The sequence below is a fragment of the Rhipicephalus microplus genome, chromosome 2, assembly GCF_043290135.1.
Source record: "Rhipicephalus microplus isolate Deutch F79 chromosome 2, USDA_Rmic, whole genome shotgun sequence".
In the NCBI taxonomy this organism is placed as follows: Eukaryota; Metazoa; Arthropoda; class Arachnida; order Ixodida; family Ixodidae; genus Rhipicephalus; species Rhipicephalus microplus.
In genome coordinates this window covers 35,913,909-35,936,414 of record NC_134701.1, presented here as the reverse complement: position 1 = coordinate 35,936,414, position 22,506 = coordinate 35,913,909, and the positions used below count along the sequence as shown (strand labels likewise).

The 22,506-nt window shown below is 48.2% G+C and overlaps 1 protein-coding gene across 4 annotated transcripts in view; it reads right to left on the bottom strand.

Annotated features, from left to right (window-relative positions):
• LOC119169143 (nitric oxide synthase-interacting protein) overlaps positions 1–22,506 on the bottom strand; it is a 264,086-nt gene that overhangs the window by 37,706 nt on the left and 203,874 nt on the right. For all 4 annotated transcript variants that reach the window (XR_012888699.1, XM_075882999.1, XM_037420244.2 and 1 more), the window contains one exon: positions 19,587–19,657. Coding sequence is in view for 3 of the 4 variants with exons in the window: in XM_075882999.1 (XP_075739114.1) it covers positions 19,587–19,657 (71 nt within the window). In the remaining variant the exon portion in view is untranslated. The remainder of the gene's footprint in view (positions 1–19,586; positions 19,658–22,506) is intronic.

Here is a 22,506-nt window from a genome sequence, read left to right as displayed (position 1 = left end):
TGCCTACCAATACGCTTTTCAAAATTTCCTTACTTTTCCAAGTTTTCCATGATGATTTAAAGCAAATTCCATGACCGCTACGTCTGCTTGGAAAAACTGTGCACTGGAAACAGGCCCTCGAACGGTTAAAAAATAAAAAATAAGAGGTGCTCCTATAAAATAAGTAAATAAATGTACAAGTGCTCAGAATATTCTGACTAAATGCGGTAAATATGAAAAAATATTTATATCTGGCCAAAATGAAACCTCCGAGCTAGAGAGTAAACAAGTTGGCTGTTTATTGTTTGAAAGAAGCAGAAAGCAAACACACAATTTAAAATTAACCGCAGCTAAAAGTTTAAAGAAGCCCACGACAGTCCCACAATGCAGCCAAAGCAGCTAGAAAACGTAGAAGTGGAACCATCTTGTGGCATCTGTGTAAAAAGAGGACGCCAGAGCTCGGCTGGTTCTTCCACTAGAATATATTCTAGTTTCCTATAATGGTTACAGCCCAGGCTGCTTAGATTGTGGATTGGATTAGATCGACCTGTATTTACTAACTTTACTGCTTAGGATGTAGGTTCAATTGGATGTGATGTAACACGAATTGCTATATTTAAAATTGATTTGCATTCTCACCTAAGTTGTACACCTGTAGTATATACGTTTTAGTGAAAAAAAGACACTACTATTCGCGTATTCTGTGCACCTTGCACTGAACAATGACTAACATCATCCCAAGAACGGAGCCGTACTATATAATTTTCCCTTTCATCTTTTCTTTGTTTTTACGAAGAGCAAATACATGTTGATGTTTTATTTTTCTGGACTTCAATGTTTAGAGTTTATCCTCAGATGCCTGCAATCAAAGCTGGAGATAGAATTTAAAGTGATGACGCTTGAATATGCACTGGCAAGAAGGAATCTGTCACGATGCAACAGCTCCCTCGATCCATATATTCATCCCAGATGATGGCGGGTTACCTTCGTTTGTGTACTCTTCTATGGACATGACCCTAAAAAATAATTACAGATTAAATAATACCATCTCAAAAAACTGCAATTAGAAATTTCGATGAAGTTACCCAACTCTACCCTTGAAACGCGAGCTACCACCAATAAGTGCGTAGCTGCGAACATGTGCCAGTGCATCGCCAATAATAATAATGATAGTAATCATACTAATAAAAGGCATGACATAGCCCGGCAAAGCTCCGCTATTGGCAATCGAGTCAAACCAGAAGACCTTCAAGCGGAGCTGAACTCAGGATCTCGACAGACATGCAGAAATTTACCGACGTGTGTGATGCTGTGGTTGGAAAGGTAGATATGCTGTGTGATGTGTAGAAGCAACAGATATCAAAATAGCGCATGTACCAACATGGAAGCTAAGGAACGCTTCAGACAACATGAAGGACAAGTTTCCAAACGAAAATTTTCACTGTCATATTTTTTTTACTTTAAGCCGCCACAACTGTGACAACCAATACATCACTGAGACTACTGATTTCAGGGAAAGAATTAAACAACACGAATATGACATCAGGAAACTACGCGTGACCTCATATGTTCTCACTAAACACGTGCAATCTACAAGCGCTGAAACTGACTGGTCAAGTGCGTGTGTTCTCGCCAAAGCAAGCTTGCATCATGGCTGCACTACGAATACCAACACATGCAGACAATTGCACCTTAAGCTGAACAGGAGTGATGGGGCGCTTCCAACAATGTATTTTCGCTACTTACGCCTCGTACTTAGGTGTACTTAAATACTATGCTGTGCCTTTCTTATGGCTATTATTGTAAATAAGGCTCCCATAACGGGTGCCATAATGTTAGTAAACTTTGTAATCTTTTGATAGGTGTACCCTTTCATGTCTTTATTAAGAAGCAATAGTTCCACAATGTTGTTTTTTTTTTCACATGTCTTTTAGCTGCTCATTGTAGTTGCAGTCGAAAGAGTCACTGTTTAAATTTGATCAATGGTAATGCTTATATTTGTGACGGTTGCGCAGACTGTTGTTAGTTTCCATGACCAGGCCAGATTTTTCAGAAATTCCCTGACTTTTCCAGAAGGGTCCGAATTCCCTGTCTTTTCCAGGTTTTCTAGATTGGTAGACACCATGACAACAGGTACAAATGTACACAACGCGGTATGTTAATAAAATGACTGGAAGTGGAAACTAAAGAAAAGGCAAATAAGAATGACAAGAAGATTGCTTCCGAGTTTCTGCATGCAATGCAGCACACACTAAGGCAATATTTAAAGCTGGGTATAATAAAATAACGGTTGTAAAAATGTCACAATAAATAGTTTCACGAGGACCATGCTAGCTTGTGGTGTACATACAGGGGGTGCCGCTGATTGTTTCACGAGCTTCGGTAGACGACGAGGGCGCCCAACGTAGTAGACTGCGCACAACCTGTCGGCGTGCAATCATGGAGGTCTAGACTGGTAAAAGCTCAAATCGTTGAGCCCGTTCATGAGAGCTCTGGGATTATCAGCAACGTCTCATGAGTTTGGGAGGCTAGGCAGAGGTGATGATGATGTGTGGTGTTTTATGGTGCAGGGGCCGTATGATGGCCAAAGAGCACCAAGTCAAGAGATGTGAATAATGAGTAAGGTAGGTGGCTGTATGAGGGCCACGAAATTCCTCAGCCTAACATAGTAAAAACATTGCAGTATTAAAATCATGACAGTGACGTGAAATGTGTGTAGTCATAATGGATGGCGAATGAACGTGAGAATAGAGAGCATGGTGAAAATATATGACATTAGCACATGTGCATTGCCCCCAAGGGCCGCGAGGCAAGTGCTTTGTACAATATAGCCGCTGCAGCAGCGACTTCCCATGAGACGTCATGCTACAAAATGCCTGGACATATGACATGAGCACTATGCATGTCTCTTAAAGAAGTCAACAATAATTCATGTGTGAAAAGTGGCTCGCTACCAACGATCATTGTAGCCAGGGTGAAGTAGTATCTGTTGTCAGTAGGGCAATGGAAAGTGTTTTTTTAGCGTGCCTAGTTCTTTGCTATAAATTAAAATGTGAAGCACTGTTAGTGCTTTACCACATCTCCCACACATAAGTGGATCACCCCCGGACAGAAGGTGTGAATGTGTCATGCCTATGTGTCCTATCCTTAGCCTTGTTAGTGGAACTTTTATGTGGCGCAACTTCTATACTGGCAGCAAATGACCAACTAGCGGTTTAATAATGTGCAGTTTATTTTATGCTTGCTTATCCCATGTGCTCTGCCAATAAGCTCAGAGTTTTTGTATAAGAACAGGTTTTAACTCAAGTGCAGGGATAGCTATTGGTGTATTGGGAGCAGTTTCTTGAACGGATGCAGCTGGTCTGCCAATACGTTACCTTGTATCTTGTGGTTCCTTGGCACCCAGTACACAAGGACATGTTTCTCGAGTGCACATACCATACACGAAAATGAGTAGAGCGAAACTAGGATGAGATTTTGTGTTCTTTCAGACTTTTGAGGGCTTTTACCGTGGAGTCGATGTAAATTAGTGCACTTTGTAGATTTATCTGTTTCACGGCCGCAAGTATCGTGTCGGCTTCTGCTCTGAAGATGCTGGTGCAGAGTGCCAGCATTTTAAAAGGACGGACCAACTGCTGCATAGGACACTCAAGTGTGGGTCTTTGAAGCATCAGTAAAGAAGTTGGGACATGAGTATTTATGCTGGAGTTGACAGAAGTGTAAACGAATGTGTGCGATAGGCACTTGCTTAGTAACTTAGTAACAGTGGAAGCAGCCAAATGATGTTCAAGTGGCACACCCCTTTCTGCAGCTAGACCCCTCACACAAAGTGTGCAGGCCTGCCTTATGGCAGGGGGGTGGACAAATCACTGATAGTGTAGTGTGAGGGGTCTTTGTTGTTTGCGTCCATTTTGACGAAGTACAGAAAAGATAGGTAGGACCACTCGTTCGAGTCAACATACAGGCTTCCCACAGGGCTGGCGCGAAAAGCGCCCGTAGAAAGACAAATGACTGGGGGATAGACAGGATCAAGCATTTGTAGAGTACTTGGTGCTACAGACTGATAAATTATTGCTCCGTAGTCTAAGCGAGTGCGTATTAGGCTTTTATAAAGATTCATCAGACACTTCTTCTCACTGCTCCACGTAGTACGTGACAAAACTTTTAAAACATTCATTATTTTTATACATTTAATAGATGCGAAGCAGCTTTTTGACTAGCCTATATAATGCTGTCCCTCCGTACACCCCCACTGTGCATGCTCATGTCTCATGTCTCTTGCCGACCCAGACAGACAACCCCAAAGTTGTCGCTCTCCTCCCCCTCTTTCGTCTCGCAAGGCCGACGCAGGCAGCGTCTGCTAGTAAAAATCCGACTTCGTGCACTGCATAACAGTTCACACTAAATCACGCGTTCGGAATTCAGTCAAGGGCTTCCTTACTTGGCTTTCACTTGATGAGCGCCAGCGTCAATGTTGGTGTCAGTGTTAAGCGTTAGCGCCTGCTGCTTCGCATCTACACTTGGCTCCCTTTAGCGGGAGATGGTCCAAGTTATTTTTCAAAAACTTATTGTGTGATAGGAAAGTTAGTTTACTATTCAGGTTAGGCCCAAGAATTTGTGCTCCGTCTTCACGGAGAGATGTTGAGCATGTAGATCAATATCTGGTTCAGTTTGAAGGCCTTGCTTCCAGGAGAACAGAACACAAGTGCAGGTGCATAAATGAACACACAGATGGTCGCGCAGATGGACGGAAGCAAGAACAAACAGACGAACGGAAGCACGAATGAGCTGACAGACGCTTTATCATCATTCATTCCATGAATATCCTGTGATCTTTTTTTAGCATTAAGACTGAAACCATTCTTAACTGCCCATTTGGCCACCTTGTTCACACTTAGCTCGATTTGCCGCTCACACATTGAAAGATTGCATGATTTAAATACAATTTGCTCGTTGTTGACATATAGTAGTAAAACATATTTCGTGAGATGTAAGGACACAAGGAATTCATTTTGGTAATAAAAGGTGTACAACTAAGTACACCACCATGAGGCACTCCTGCTTCTTGGACAAATGTTCGAAACAAACATTGCCTACTTGAAGACAGAATGTTTGGTTGAACAAGTAACTTCGGATTATGATAAACATTCTACCATGCACGCCAAAATTAGATATGTCCTTTGATATATCAATCAAAATGTCTTGTAGCATCATAAGTATTTTCCATATAGAAGAACACAGAAAGTATTGCTTGTGTACACAAGTGCCTCGAATCTGGCTTTGATAAGACCAGGTGGTCAGTGGTAGAACGACCTTCTCAAAACCCTCAGTGGAACTGGTCAAGCAAATCGTTTGTTTCAAGGAAGTAGAGATCAGTCTGCAGTTTATCATCTTATCAAACAGTTTGCATAGGCAGCTCGTTAGTGCAATTTGCCTGTAGCTTGCGACAGAAGATGCATCCTTGCCCTGTTTCAATATAGGGATGGCAATAGCATCTTGCCAAGAAGTAGGCATATCGCAGGAAAACCAGATAGAATTGTACAGGGAGAGTATGGTCTTTTGTGTTTTGAGAGGTCAGTTTTTCAGCATTTCATATATTAAATGTTCTGAACCTGGGGCGAATTTATTGCAGCAGTTTAGTGATGCCTGTAGCTCAGGTAAACACATAGGTTTATTGTATGCCTCGTATTTTGCCCATTTTTGCTCGTTTGTTTTTTTATCGTTTTGTATCTTTGGAAAGCTTCAATATAGTGGCGCTAGCCGGACATCTGTTCAAAGTGTGTGCCTAGAAAGTTCACCTGATCTTCCAAGCTGTCACCTTGTGTGTTTACGAGAGAGAGTTAGTGTATTAGTCTTCCTGCTATCTTACTAACCATGTTCCAGACTTTAGCTTCCTGTGTACAGGTAAACCTGCTTATAACGAACTTCCATATAAAGAATTCCTCAATATAATAAAATTTTTCTGTTCCCTGCCGCTGCTCTATAAAAGCTCATGTATTTGCAACCTCTAAGTAACAAAGTAACAGTGAGAGACAACCTGGATGTAACGAATTTTCCCCACAGACAATCTAAGAATTATGCTCTGCATTTGGCATTTTGGTACGAGCATGGATCTTCCACGGCTGCCTCGCCACCAAAGAAGCATGAAGCGGCGGCGGAACGCACGGCGCACCAAGCGAGGGCGAGCGCTCCTTATTGCATGCGGATGAGCGGGAGGCAGGCAGACAAGCCTGCACCCCACAAGCCGGCATTGCCGCCGTTCTCGCCTCCGCAAGTGCATGCATGGGTGTGCTCCCCCCCATCACACACACACTCCAAATTAAAACAATAAAAAAAAACTGCTTTTGAGCGTTGGCAGTCCCATGCTTTTAGTTAGGGTCGCATTTGTGAGGCTGCACTGCATATGGAGGGCACTTTACTGAATAGTTTTCTGCGGTACCCGTGCCTGTGTCCATGTCGTTTGCTCTTCCAATTTCGGTGCCGTGCACGCGCGCGCATTGTGTGGCACTTGACAGCTTTCAGCTTTGCTTGTCTTTAAAATGTGAATGCATTTCTTAGTCGAGCTATAGCAGGGATCTGCCAATGTCTGTGCGCCGGCAGGTGTGATCTCTTCGCTCTCACTTCCTCTCCCATAGCGACAGCTGCGGGCGCACGCTTATCCTCACCCCTAGCAACCGGAGCATGTGGTGCGAGAGATAGTAGAAGATGGTGGGTGCAGTGCTTTGCCGCTCCTTTTCTCACCGTTCACTCTCTCCTCCCAGCGCCCCACTTTCTTGTCCACTCGCTGACTGGGCGCCTCTCAAGAGCATCCAGAAATGTGTGCTTGAAGACGCTGTGAAACGCCAATGCCGAGCCGACAACGCTGTTTGTTTTGTTCACCTCATAGTATTTTTTAACCGTGCATGCTAGCTACAAAAGCAGCCACGAAACTCATATCACACTCCTTGTGACAGAAAAACGTCACGTGCAGCAAACGGCGCTATTGGCTGTACGATGTAAGAAAAAAAATATGAAAGCATTATCCTTCAAATGCTGAATTCTCACGTGCGAAATGTCGTTATGGACGCCACACAATGCATTCGCATTTCTTCACAATTCCCTTCAGGGAGGTGAGGGCATTTTTTTTTATTGCGATAGCAATTATATGAACAGTTTCGGATAGTTTTTTGTTGTTGCTGCTGCCGTCATTCACCGTATATGTACACGTATCTAAATATATGAAAGCTCAAGAAAAAAAAAAGCCAGCTTTTTGTTGCACTGCAACAATGAGCTGTGCATACGGCCGAGCTGACAACTTGAGGCTCGATGTCCTGTTTGGCCGTAACGAAAGCATTTGCTTACACTCCTGGTCTGTTCTTTCTTGTCTTTCTCTTCCTTTCCCTTTTCAAAATTTTTCTGGCCTTCAGCTTCCAGGTAGCGGTCCGCATGTTCTGCCAGCTCAGCCAAGGTTTTCAGGTCCAGCTGTTTGAGGAACACGGTAACTCCCCTATGACAAGAGGTCAAAAATTGTTCCACTATCATGTGGTCTCTGAGGTCTTCAAATGTTTTTTCTATCCTCCCCATCTCCAGCGAACGATCGAGTAGTTAAAAATGCGGGCAGCAAACTGCTGGCCAGTCTCGTTTTTCTAGGGCTTGGAAGTTTCAAACTTCTCCCAGAAACCTTCAGCAGCTAGTCAAAACCGTTGCAGCAGGGCAACCTTGTGGGGATCTGAGGCGCGCCTGAGTGCTCGGACGCGTCGTCCCAATTGCACTGACTGACACGGCGGCCAGGTGGCATCGGCTTTCCGGCCACCGAGCAGCAAACCCTCGATGAGTTCTAAGCGACCTTCCTGCGCGAATTATTACCCGCTGGCTACGACAGTAGGATGCAGCGCGAGCTCTAGCTTCGCACGCAAGCTCCTGACGAGTCGCTTCAGGAGTACATACGCGCGATGGAAGACCTTTTTTCTATCGCTGAGCCCAGAACCTCGAACGAGGAGCGCGTCGAACGCGTGATCAGGCAGGCACACCCGACCTTTTCGGCATACCTGCACAGCGGTCGCTTCCGTGATTTGAAGAAATTGCCCGTCGAGGCAAAGGGCATTCAAGGCGACATTCTCGCCACACGTGCCTATCGCCCACCACCACTAGCCAGCGAGGCCCTTAAACCGCGCTGCGCGTGGGGAGGGGTCATGGCTTTTACCCAGCGGTAACAGCCCGCCGGAGCTGCCTTTGCGGCTACCGCTACAGGTGCGCGCACGTGGGAGATAAGCGATCGAGCTTTAGACCCCTACATGCACGGGAGGTGTGCAGCCGGTGCAGCATCGCAACTCGACGCGCGCAAGCAGGGACGAAATTTGACCCAGCGCATCACCGGTGGTGACGGTCGTCAGAGCGGTTCCTTCGATCACGCGGCATGCCGACCCTTGCAGCTCGAAGCTACTTCGTCTCGGAAAAAAGACCGCGATGGAGTGCGCTGCTTCCGCTGCCGTCAACAAGGACACATAGCGAAGGAGTGCTCCGCGTTTGCGCCTCCTGTGAGGCAGGGAAACAGGAGCGCGGGTCGTTCGTGAAGGCACGAGCGGCCGAACCCTTGCTTCTCCCCTCTGCGTACCGGGCAAGCAGTCTTGCTGGTGCGCACGCGCCATTTATTTCGGTCACCATTGTAGCTCGCAATTTCTTGGCGTTGCTGGACACGGGCGCAAGCGCTTCGTTGTTTGGCGAACAGGTGTTGTCCCACTTGCAGAAGCGCTCGGTGCGCTTGCGGGACAGCCGAACGACATTCACCCTCGCGAAAGGCGTGGCCAAGTCGGTAGGCACCGCGAGGTTGACCGTCAGATGGGGAAGCCGAATGAGACGCGCGCGTTTCGTTCATCTTCCAGGGCTCAGTGTTCCTGTGATTCTCGGTGGGGACTTTCTCCTAAAAACCGGTATCGTAGTGGACATTGCAAATAGAGGCTATTGCGACAGACCTTTTTCCGAGCTAAAGCCGTTCATCAGCTCACCGGCGCTTTTCGTTGCCAGTGCAGTAAAAGCGTCGAAACCGTGTCACGTGCAAACTTCAGGGGCAGGCACCTAGGCTATGCACTCGTTTCCTCAAAATCCCCATCGGAATTGAGCGGCACGACACGAAAAGGCTCCGAATTCTTTGATCCCCTGGGCGACTCAATTGGATGATACACAGAAGGCTCGTTTGTCGGCACTGTTACGCGAATACGGTGAGCTCTTCACCGATCTATCCGGCTGTACCGATTTGGTGAGCCATTCGATCGAAATTGGCGACGCGCTTCCTTTTAAGTGTAACCCCAGCCTCGTCAGCTAGGCCAAGAGGCAGGTAATTGACGGCTTGCTGGACGAGATGCTCTCAGCTGGCATTGTTCGCCGTTCGTCCAGCGCTTCGGTGTCTCCAATTGTGTTGGTGCCTAAGAAAGATGGCAGTCATCGCCTGTGCGTAGACTTACGCCGTTTGAACGGAGTGACTCGTAAGGATGCCTATCCGCTCCCCAGGATTAGCTCTATCGTAGGAAACCTCGGCACTGCATGGTATTTTACCACATTAGATGCCTCAAAGGTCACCTACAGGTCGGGATGGATGAGCGTGACCGGTGCAAGACCGCATTCACTTCCCACAGAGGGTTATTGGAGATCACTCGTATGCCCTTTAGTCTTTGCAATGCTCCTGCGACTTTTCAGAGACTCATGAACCGCGTCCTCGGGGAAGCAAAGTGGTCTTACTGCATGTGCTACCTCGACGGCATCGTGATTTATTCACGAGCCTTCGAAGAGCACTTGGCCCACATTGCCGATGTGCTCGAGAGGGTGAGAGCCGCCGGGATGACGATAAATCCCGTAAAGGCCCAACTAGCGCAAACCCGAGTTCAGTTACTTGGCTTCACGCTGGGCGAAGGTTCCATTGAGCCAGATTGGGAGAAACTTCGAGCAATCCACGATTTCCCTGCGCCCAAGGACGTACGCGGCCTGCACCGTTTCGTCGGAATGGCCAATTTTTACCGGCCGTTCATTCCGTACTGTGCCCGAGTGCAGGCGCCCTTGACCAAGCTCTTAGGTAAGTCAGCTGCGTGGCGATGGGGACCTGAGCAGCAAGAGGCGTTTTGCCGTCTGTCTAGCGCCATTGTAGAGACGGCGCAGCTCAAGCTCCCAGACCTGCCCAGACCGTTTGTTGTCCAGACTGAACCAAGCTATCTGGGATTAGGAGCAGTTCTCTTACAGGAATACGATAGTGTGTTGCAGCCGTTGGCCTTTGCCAGCAGCTCATTGATACCCGCGGAAAGGAATTATTCCGTGACCGAGAGAGAGTGCCTCGCCATCGTGTTTGCACTGCGAAGTTTGATGCCTATCTTGATGGGACAAAATTTGTGGTGCAAACAGATCACAGCGTGCTTAGCTGGCTGATGCGGCTCGGTGAGCCTGCAGGTAGGCTAGCGCGCTGGGCTCTCCTAAAACAGCTATATGACTTTTGAGTGCAGTATAAGAAAAGGAGCACTAGCGTGGTAGCTGACGTGCTATATCGTGCCCCAGTGTCTACAAGAAGCCTAGTTCCTGGTGCGACAACCGCTAGCGGTGCCTTTGCACAAGCAAGCGGCGCTGGCGAAACGGGGGCGGAGTTGCCGAGCGGAGAAAAGGGTGAGTGCGCCGACGAGCAAATCCTTTCCACGGACCAAGCAAGCAGCACGCCGCGAAGCGGACGAGAGGGCTCCTGGAGCGAAAGGGAAGCGAACCTATGACGCCAATGCGAGCGGAGGCGATGGCTGCAGTCTTGAGTGGGAACGATACCAGGCTTCCCATTGGGAGAATGGGAATCGCTTTCAGCAGACAGAAGTTACTGAAGGCCCAGCAAGATGATCCGTTTTGTCGCCAGTTGAGCGATGGTCTCAGGGAGACGGAGCGCCGAGACGCTGCTGGTAGTGCGGCGGTCGCAGGGGGACGGGAACCGGCGTGTGTCGCTGGTTCCCCCGCGAATACATACTTGATGGACCATGATGGACTCCTGCTGAAATGCATAGGCACCGATGAGGAGTCAGTGGACCCGTTTAAGGTGGTTGTGCCCAAAAGTCTGAGAGGCGCACTGTTACGAGCCTCTCACGATGAGCCCATGGCCGGTCACCTGAGTGGCTACAAAGTTTTTGCGACACTGAACAAGGTTGTGACTTGGCTTTGCATGAAGCATGACATTTTTCGCTATTGCCGTTCCTGCTACGCCTGTCAAGTGGTGAAGTCAAGGTGTGGCAAGCCGCCTGGCTTGATGAAACCGACTGTCAGTGAGTGTGCGTGGCAAGTAGCCATCTACGATCTAATGCGGCCATTCCCCAGCAGTAAGCAGGGGTTCATACATCTGATAGTAGTGGTTGATCATTTTTTCAAATAGTTGGAGTTGTTTCCGCTGCGAAAAGTGACAGCGCGAGCGGTGCTAGAGAGGCTAGAGGAAGTGTTGTGTCGGTTCCGCTTTCCGAAAAGATTGATCAGGGACAATGCTTCATATTTCACCGCTCGGGTGTTTGGTGATACGTGTCGTTCCCTAGGAATAGATCACTGCATCACTTCGCCCTACTATTCCCAGTCCAACTTGACGGAGCGAACCAATCGCACGCTCGAACCAATGTTGGCGGCCTTTGCCGAAAGTCAGAAGGATTGGGCAGACCATTTGAGTGAACTCGCATTTGCAATCCAAACCTCCGAGAGTCGCTCTACTGGTTTCTCTTCCGCCTGCGTTAATTTTGGAAGGGAGTTGGCAAATCCGGTGACCAGTGTCATGCAATGCCAGCTCGGGGACGAGGAAGAACCGGCAGACTGTTCTGCTAACGCTTCAACACTTTGAGACAGGCTTTGTCGAGCTCTCAGTAGAGCAAGGCAGAATTTGCATCGGCCAGGGCTGAGCAAAAGGCCCAGTACAATCGAAAACATCGCCACCTTTCATTTAAGGTAGGTGACCTCGTCCTGAAGCGCAACCCACACTCTTAGCGACACGAGGAAGGGTTTCTCAGCTTTGCTCTCTCCAAAGTGGCTTGGTCCGTACCGAATGGAGAAAGCTTGGACTCCATTTGCTTACTTGCTGAAAGACCCGCTTTCGGGAAAACTCAGCCATGCCAACATCGCAGACCTGAAAGCTTTTGCATCGAGGTCTGACGAGCCTGCGCCAGCGCCCAGTGGCTCTTCACGCAAGCAACGGCGCATACCCGGCGCGGCGGACCACATTCGGACCACGCGCCGGTATAATCTGAGGAAGCGGTCACCTGAGTGATTTCGCGCCGAACAGCGGGCTTATTTCCGCAACCGAAGGCTCTCATTTTTACTGTCTAGTCTCAGTTAGCTAACTTCTTTACAGCCAGTGCTTGCAAAGAAGTCGTTTCCGCCCAGTTGCTGCTGCTGATTTTCATTTGAGTGTTGTTGTTTGCTTGATGTTTATTTCGTGTTTTTTTTTCTCCTCGCTGGAGGAGGGGATCGTGAATTGGTGCATTAGCGTGGGGAGAGGAACAAAGGACACTGTGCCTTTCTTTGCGGGGCGCATTTGGAGAAGAGACCTGACCATCGGAGGTGTGTGTGCGTGTGTACGTGCGTGTGGCGACAACAATTTAAGAAGTCACCAACCCCTACACCACCTTGAACTCTGGAGGTGTGCGGAGACCTGCGGTCTTTAGGCAGCTCGGTTGTGCCCTGCTCCCCACCGACGCTGATAAGCTCTGCTGAAGCAATACTTTTTTACAGACTAGTTGATTAATACTTGAAAAATTTAATTACTGCACAAACTTGAAAGAAAACAAGGGAGACAGGAAAGAGCGCGCTGCGCTCTTTCCTGAGGTTTGGCAATACTGGGGCAGGACCCAGGCTGCTTGGACCATTCACCCCTTTCTCCGCTGTGTCGACCCCTGTTCTCCACTGTGCGTGCACATTCAATATGGTGTCCCCGCGTGCAGTTCTTGCTTCTTTTCCTTCAACCAGTTTTTCTCTTTCGCCCATTCATTATCTTGTCTAGCTCTGGTTTCGCTCTTCTTTCTTCTCTTCACTTGTGATCCCCGACACCTATGGAAAGGCACCAGACAGTCCTGTTCTTGAGGTAGACTTCATCACCACAGATGCAGCCTTCAACTCTACTGAGCCCGAGGTCGAGGGGACCTTTTTAGTTTGCGTCGTGCCCTGGCTGCTGCCAGGGTTCACAGCGACCTTTGGTGGGGCCAAGTTCAGGGTAGGAGGAGCAATCGAGGCTGTGGGGGCTGATGGCGTTTGCCTTGTAATGCCAAGCATTGTCCAGGGCATCACTGAAAACTGTAGTGATGCTGACCCCCCTCACAACACTTCGGCGTATGATGTGTTCCCTGCAATATGCGTGGAAACGCACTGGCTAACTTCATGGAAACTGGTGTTCAGTTTCAGTTTCATAGTAATGATCTCTTTTTCCCTCTTCCAGGCTGCACTGGAGCTGGAATATACCGGATGGTCTCCATCACAGTTGCCACAGTGAACTTAGAAATTGCATTCATCATAAACCGAATGTCCAACGGTGCCATATTTGGTGCAGGTAAGCTGGCCTCGGCAACTTTGGAAGCCATGGTCAAGCCGCTGGCATTTAAAGCAGTGTCACAGGTTGGGTATGTAAGGGTCTGACAGGCAGTTTGAGGTATCCACTTGATATTTTAGTGGGAAGTGTTGTAGATCCAAAGGTAAGTATGATGTGTTTGTGGGAATTTCTTCGGAGTCTCTTCCTATTGTTATGCGTTGCACCTGGATGACATTCCCATCCTTCTAGCCTGTCAAGAGTTCTTCTGTTAGATCCAGCAGGTAGCTGTCCGAGACAACTTCCTTAACGGTGTTCTATATTAAGTGTGGTGTGATAGTGGGCTGATCGTCAAATGCTCTTAGGTTATGCAGTCTCCGGAATTGCAAGTAGTCTTTCAATCCTAACAGGAGGTCACCACTGGCGGTCTTGGTGAATTTGCAGCCTGCACCTAATGTTTCAACCAGGCACTTTGTCACAAGAAATGATGAGATGTTTCTCACCTTCTTTTCTGCACAGTCGAATTGAATAATGTGGTACTTGGGAAAGCTGACTTTTTTCATGGGGCAGTTAGAAAATTACGTTGGTTCACCACCTTTTGCAGGGAGGATCGGTTCGTTGAGGATTAAGGGATCCCATCGGTTGTGTTTCTTATTCAGTGGTTATGCTAGCCACCCATGCTAGGCACTCATCATCGAGCTCAACGAGGGAACGTAAGCGTAAGCGCTATATGGCTGCTAAAACCTAATATATCTACCCAAGATTGGATATTTACACCAGGGTAACCCTTGTCCCCGAGAAATGAAGAAGTAGATAGAAGAGAGGAGTAAACAAGACAGATAAAAATAATAAAGACAAAGATGTAGGGAAGAAAGAGATAGGAAAGGCGACTGACGATTTCCTCTGGGTGGGTCAGCCCAGGGGTGCAGTCTAGGTGAAGCCGGGGCCAAAGGGGTGTATTGCCTCTAACGGGGGGCCTCGAAGGTCCAAACATCCAGCATCGCCTCAACCCTCAAGATCAGCTTTTCCCCAGACACGGCTAAGCCACGCATGGCTATGAGTGGGGGAGAGTCGAACCCCACCCTGTTAGCTCGAGTCTATGGTGTCTCCACACACCAAACGTCTGCTCGCACAAACAAGGGAGGCCAGGAAGAGGTGAAAAAGGAGGGTATAATATAATTGTCTCTAGCGGTCTTGGTACACGGTGCATCACTAAATTTGTGATGCGAATTGTTTGATGATGTTCTAGGCTAAACACTGACATGAACATAGCGTGTATTAGCGCAGTACATAAAATAAAGGGACTTGACACAGACAGGGAGATAGGTAGGCGCTAGATAGTAGGCGCGACACAGACGTAGAGATAAGTAGGCGCTAAGAAAGGTGGCTTCGCCGTTTTGCCTACAGGCACGTTTTGTGCCAAGGCAGACGAGGCCATCCAGTGTTTTCAAACGAAATGATGACATCACTCTGACTAAGGCTAAAGCGCAGGCCAAAAAACTTTGTGGCAGGCTCAATCTCGATAAGCTACGGAAGAGTATTAATGATAGCAAACGATGTCACCTCCAGGTATTGTTCAGTGTAAAAACTCACAAACCAGACGTCCCTTTAAGAGTAATTGTATCAGAGAATGACACCTGGCAGAAGTCAGTCGCTTTGTTTCTTCAAGCCAAGCTTAATTGTTTGCCCGTGACTGATCCGTTCTTGATTAGGAACTCTGATCAAGAGGTAGAGTTCTTGAAGGACCATCCCCGAACAGGCTATCAAGCATTTTCGGTAGATATAAAAGATTTGTATTATTAAATCCTTCACAGTGCTCTGTTGTCTTTTATTGAACATGCCATCGATGAATATGGCACCATGCACTTGCAAGACGAAGCTTCATTGTCGATGAGTCATTCTTTAGAACTTTTATCGTTTTACTTATCGTCCACTTTTATTTGTTGGAACAACGCACTGTATTTGCAAAAAAAGGGCATGTGCATCGATTTGTGTATAGCACCCATTCTTAGTGATTTGTTTTTATCTCGTATTAGTATTACCTTGTCTAAAACACTACAAAACACCAAAGTGCACAAAGTTTTTCGCTTTGTCGACAACTTCCTGTTTTTCATTGACTGCACTTCTGTTGACGTCGAGGCGAAGGTTGATGACGTATTGCCCGCGATTAAGGGATGTCTCGCGCCCCTGGAGGTCACTTGCGAACTTCCACAAGGGGGTTCTATTTGGTTTTTGGACCTCAGGTTATTTTTCTTGGAAAACCACACGTGCTGGTGATATGAGCCGCGAGCGAATAAGCCTCTTCTTTTGTTCGCTTCTGCGCATTCAAAACTCATTAAGAGGGGCATCGCAAACTTGTGTTTTAAAAATGCCGTGACTAAATCGTGTCACCACAAGATGGCGTCCAGTTTCGAGACCCAAAGCAAGCGTCTAACCGAAGCAGGCTACCCAGTTCTGTTACCGGTTTCTGTTGCCGAACGCACTCTCGAAGAGTCTCGAAAAGAAAACAGGCGTAAAGTTTTGGAGTACTCGGGCTGCAGAGTAGGTGTTATCCCTTGCATGCACACAATTTCTCGCAACTTAAAGAAAGTGGCCCAGAAAGCTAATGTACGTGTCGTTTTTTCAGCGCCCGAGAAACTAGGGGAGCTTTGCAAGCTCACTTGTCCAAGAATTGTTGCTCTCCCTGCTACGTCATGCAAGCGTGTCGCCAATCATGACATGACGTCATCCCCATCGCCAAGCACATAAAAGCGAGACACGCAAAATAAACCTTCCTTGTTCTTGCTTGGTTACTGCGCCGTTCACTCGGGACGTAACAGCGGCGACGAGGCACGAATCGACGCGGTGGGAGGAGGCTTTGAAGTGCGGCTGCTGAAACAGGCAGCGATGGCGCCGGGACAGGCGCCTGCATTCACGGAAGAAGGAGGCTGGTCCGCCTACATGGTACGCTTGGAAGCATACTTTCAAGCACAGGAAATCACAGACGAGGCAAAACAACGAGCCCTGCTGGTGGCGGCTCTGTCCAATGGCGCCGTCAAAGTACTTCAGGGACGATGCCACCCCAAAAGCGTGAACGACCTCACCTACAGCGATGTCATCAAGCATCTGCAGAGCCACTACGAGCCACAGGTCAACGAAACAACAGCCAGCTACCGATTCTTCACGCGCACACAGACAGAAGGTGAGCGAGTGCGGGATTTTGTAGCCGCCCTTCGCCGCATGGCCGAAGACTGCAATTTCGGCGACATGTTGCACTGCATGCTGCGGGACCGCATTGTATGTGGTGTTCGAGACGGTGACGTAAGACGTCTGTTGTTGACCCGCGGTTCCCTGACTTTGAAGGAAGCAGAAGACTTCGTAATGGCTGCTGAGGCCGCCGCGGGAAAACGCGCAACACATGCAGCCACTGCCCTCCCCGGTAGCCGACACAACGAATTTTATCCGGCCGGGCCTCTCATGTTCGAAGTCGAAGAAAGCAAGTGGGCTATCTCGCAATGAGCATCGGCCTTGCATCCGCTGTGGTGCATCCTCGCACCAAGCGGATGATTGTCGTCATCTCCGAACAGTGTGCCATCGATGCTGGAAATGCAGCCACTTGGCACGAGTGTGTAGAGCGTCGGACGAAGACACTGATCGGAGGCAACAAACGAACGCCCTTTCGCAAGACCCACAAGAGAGTTCGGAGGACTGCGAAGCTTTATACACGCTGACTGCGCATCAAGTGACGGACAGCGCGCACATAAAGCCTATTTTGCGCCAGATAAGTTGGAAAGCAGTGCCGCTCACGATGTTGGTAGACACGGGTTCACCTGTGAGTGTTATTCCGGGGTCAGTGCTCGAGCGACACCGAGGCAAATGGCCACATTTGCAAGCCACAACAATGAAGCTGTCGTGTTTCAAGGGCCCACTTCCTATCAACGGAAAATTGCAACTCAATGCGACCATGAGTGGCGCGACCATTAAGGCCGAACTTTTCGTCATCGACTGTCCGGGACCGATGCTTTGCGGCCGTGACACTATCTGCAGCTTCAATACGGCAGGCGTGCCGGTACTCACTGGAAACGAGGTGGCGAGTGTGCAGGCAAAAATGCGGACAGAATGGTGGAAACCACGCTATCAAAGTACAGTGATGTCTTTGCTCCGGGGTTGGGTTTGCTCCAAGGGCCACCGGTACACCTGACCGTCAAAGAAGGCGCAAGACCCCGGTTTTGTAAGGCACGGACGGTGCCGTATGCGCTCAAACAAATGGTATCAGCAGAGTTAGATTGGCTGGTAAACGAAGGGGTGTTATCACCGGTAACATCGGCCGAATGGGCCACAGTTCGTCTCAGCCGAGTTTCAGAAGTTCGTAAGAATGAACGGGATCAACCACGTGACGACGACACCTTACCACCCGCAGTCAAGTGGCCTGGCGGAACGCGCGGTTCGCACGATCAAGGAAGGCCTTCGAAAAAGCCAAGGGGGTGGCACATTTATTAAATGTCTCAGTGAGTTTTTATGCCGATACCGACGAACACCATTAAAGGCTGGGAAGTCTCCGTCCGAACTACTGCTGGGTTATCAGCTACGGACCTGGCTAGACTGTTGCCTCCCGAGTGCAGGCGGGGAACCGCGTCTTGAAGAGCGCTCCTCCACCATGCCGTTCTGTGCAGGACAGCCGGTGTGGCTGAGAAGTTTCCACAGCCGGCCAAAATGGCTGCCGGGAGTGGTCAGCAGTACCCAAGGGGCTTGGATGACGACTGAGTCTACGCCGGACGGCGAGCAACGTCGTCATGCGAACCAACTGCGGCTGCGCACTCCGAAGGACTTGAACACGACGCAGCCAGGGGGCGCTACAACATCCACCACCACCGCTAACGAAACCTCGCCGATGCCAGCCGGCATGGCTGACCCCACGCCGGCGGGGTCGCCGCCCTCTAGCCAACCTGAGGCACCGCCGCCGCTTCGCCGGTCCAACAGGCTACGGCGACCACCTCAACAGTTCAACTGGTAAAAGGGGGAGATGTGCTACGTCATGCAAGCGTGTCGCCAATCATGACATGACGTCATCGCCATCGCCGAGCACATAAAAGCGAGACACGCAAAATAAACCTTCCATGTTCTTGCTTGGTTACTGCGCCGTTCACTCGGGACGTAACACTCCCAGCTTGTGATAAGAAACACCACATTATATTCGTTGTTTGTGTATCCTGTGTCATCTACAAGTTTCCATTATCCTGCGGGATGTATTATATTGGGCAAACAAAACGGTGTCTGAATGACAGATTACGCGAGCACTGCTATAATGTGAAAAATAAGCTTACGGCGGGAGGATTCCTGGCGGCACACTGCAAAGGTTGTGGGTGCTCCCCTGATCTGTATGGTTGCATAATTATCGGTCGTTCTAGAGATCGGCTCACACGGGAGATAAAAGAAGCCGAGGCTATAGAAGAATTAGGCCATTTGTGTATAAGCTCGTCATTGATTTCCTTGTCAGAAAAGGAGATGACGTTCCTTGGTTTAAGAACACGCGCAAGATGAGTTGTGCTCGGTCGCGGATGTATAAAATGGGTGTTATTGGCAAGAAAAAAAAATAGGGCCTACCTATCTATACGTCTGTGTCGTGTCCCTTTCTTTTATGTACTGCGCTAATACACGCTACGTTCAACGCTACGTTCATGGATGACCAACTCGCCCGATCAGCAACCGCAACCCTTCTAAACACTGACAAAACTTAAAAAAAAAAAAAAAAACGTTTCAAGGTCCCTTTAAGGCGTCGCAGGCCTAAACGTAAAGTGGAAGTTTCTGAGTCTGCCACAACATCGTTTTTAGATCGGCAGGGCCTCCCAACATCATTGACACTGACAGTTACAAACTATATCACTAGAATTTAACCTTCACTCTCAAGGTCTACAAACTTCAATAAACATGCAAGTGTTTATGCATTTTACAAGACTTTAAACTGTTTGCATCTTCCTAATTTTTGTTGTCAAGTAATCAAATATTAGTTGCAGCAGTTCATTTAACTACCTCCTTTACTTGTTTTTTAATAGTGCACTACTTTATGTAGGCAAACAAATCTTAAATCGCAGCATATTTTACACACACATTTCGCAAATTATGACAAAAAGGGACTCACGAGGTTCGCAGCGCTGCGACAGGCACGGAGTTACCAAGGATGTCATGCGTCACAGCGCACATGTATCGTGCCTGAAAAGGCAAGGGAGAACACATATAAGGAAATAACTAATGCCAGGAGAATTTGTGAGGAACACGTACATTTACTATAACTTCAGCAGCAGCAAATGTTTTCTGAATATAGTAGTTACATTACCGCAAGCTGGAAGCTGAATACTGGTGGCTTAAAGTGTAACAGTTGCAATTTGTCATTGTCAAATCATTTTTAAACTGATGTACGAGGGTGATGTAACCCCCTGTACGAATATCGCATGTTTAAACTGAACAAAAAAGACATGCTCGATATAGAACACGCACAAACGAAGCACAGGGGAGCCTAGTGTAGAAGAAATATACTTCAGCAATCCATGTTGTTGGGCTAGTTGGCTAATCTATTTTGAAGACATGTTTGAACTGCGCGAGGACACATTTAACACGGTAGACATACATAACACACACACATGAAGTGCAGTTTAAACATGCTTTCAAGATCAATTGACACACTAGCCCAACAACATGCACTACTTCAGCTTGAATATGGCTATACCCGGTTTGTCTATTGGATATTACTGAATTCGTTTCAGAGTTATTCTATTGAAAAAGACCTTGCGGTTCTGAAGAACAGAATAATTACTTGAAAATCACCACGCCAAATCCAACACACAAGGTTCACTTCTTCTTTATTGTTGCAATAACGCTACTGGCTCAGGCCATTTTGGAGTGCCAAAAATATAAAATATTACAAACTGCAAATGGAGTGTTCACACCCGACAAGTAATAAAAAAAGGTGATAAGAGTCATAGGGATGACAATGAGAGGAAAAGCAGACAATAGAAGAAGCGGCCGATATTCGTCGCTCAAAGGGCACACGCGATAGCATCGCACCTTGTGTTAGACCTGCCATCGAATGTCAAGCAGAGAGGGAACACACCGCCTGTCTTAAACGAGCATGAAAAGACCTGGGGGAAAGCGTGGGTCGCTTGAGCAGCAGCGATGAACTTCGATTCTGAGAGCGTGGTTGTGATAGCTCGCACGCGAGCTATCGGCAAGCATTAACGCACAGCTCGCAAGCCATTATACATGGTGCACTCTCAACGAGAAGAGATTGTGCGATAAGAACATTTCTCCCTGGAGAGGCCTTACTTATTCTCTTCGACCAGCATTTCCTTGAGGGTCGTGATGCCACATCCAAAAGAGTTAGCTGCCAACCTTTGTATTGTCACGGGGTCGGGATGCTGACGAAGGCAGCAGCCGCTGTTTTCATGAGTGAACTTTTTATTTGAATGAACCTCTGCTGGGAAAACAAAACGTCACTCTACAAGAAATACATGCTATACACATATAGCAGTGAACATAGAATGTTGGTCATCGATAAGGTGCCAAGCAGCGAAGTGCATTGGCATTCATACATGTGCTCTCGAAGAGTCCGGAGTTATCGCTAGTGGGCGCGTAAGGTCCAGAACAAACTCTAATGTATGCGTTGTGCGCGTAATCTCATCGGAAGGTTCTAAGATTATCAAGATGGTTCCCAGTCATTCGGGCAGGGTTTGTGCAAGGCAGTGTTACACCCGTAATGGTGCGGCAACAATAAAAACAAAAAGAGCGCTTGCGGCGTTACCATTACACTACAAATTTTTTTCTTGCAATCATCGTTTCACCGGTGAAACTGATTTTTATTTGTATTATTATTTTTTTGCAGTTAATATGGTTTGAGAGTCTCCATCACAGAGCCCGTGTGATACTCGGCGGTTGCGCGGCAACGATGCGGCGAGTCTTTTGCTACCCCACTGCCGTCTTTACAGTTTGACTAACAGTTTTGCTGTTAAAAAACGTATAGAGTGGCATAATGAGGTATGCACACAAACGCCTTCTTAACCGGGTTCATGCATTCTGTCCACTTAGGCAAGATTCATGCATGAACAGAAATACAACGTGCTCGAACTAATTTGATATGAACGTGGTTGTGTCCGTTGTGTAGCTCACTCGTGTTGCTCGGTCGATGGTAAAACTCTACTAAATTTTGTGTTGCACGTGCAAATTGCCGTTGAGGCACAGCAGGTCAGATGGGCGTAGAATGGCGCAATTGGCACAGCACTTCCATTGAGGTAAGCCTGTGAAAGAGGCTGTCCGAGGCCAAGTAGCAAGTTCGGCTCAGTTCTCAGGGGGCTGGTCAACAGGGCAATGTCCAGCAGGAAAATGTCCTCCCCATGAAGGCCAGGATGGAAGAAGAGTGTCATAGAACACAGAGAGGCGAGGTTGTCGCTTACGTTGACACGAGTCCATGGTCGGCCAAGGTTACACAGTTCCCCCAAAAGTTTCACCACAATAGAGAGAACCAATTGCCAGAAACGAGGTTCGCGGCTCAAAAGAAACGGTGTAGAACTGCACAACAGGTGGTTACCAGCTTCTTTGAAGTTTGCCGGATGGAAAAAAATTGCAGCCAGGAACATGCGAGACGTGGCTGCAAGGTGCGTGCAGCAGTGAACCACCGGAAGTTGATGGGACGAGGGCTTGCACGAATGGCACGCAGCCTGGAACAGAAGCCTCAGTGACCACACTCGAGCCTTGGTCATAGCTTGAGTGGGTGGACCAGCCACTGCAAGCGGCTGCCAATGCCGTCAGGAGAGTTGGGCTGGATGGTGGTGTCAGCAGGGGCGGAAGGTGAGAACCAGGCCACAGCGGAAAAAATCAGGGGACATCAGTCCGCCCGTCAGAAACAGACTGGCCGCACGGTAGAGTTGGGTGCTGGAAGACATCGGAAAGGCTCCGGCATAGTCAGCTTGCCGAAAAGAATGCCTACCTGACGGTGCTACCCAACAAAGGGGGCGCTTGTAAGGGTAAGGCTTGGACAAGCACATCAGAGGGTATTTTCCGCCAGGTAG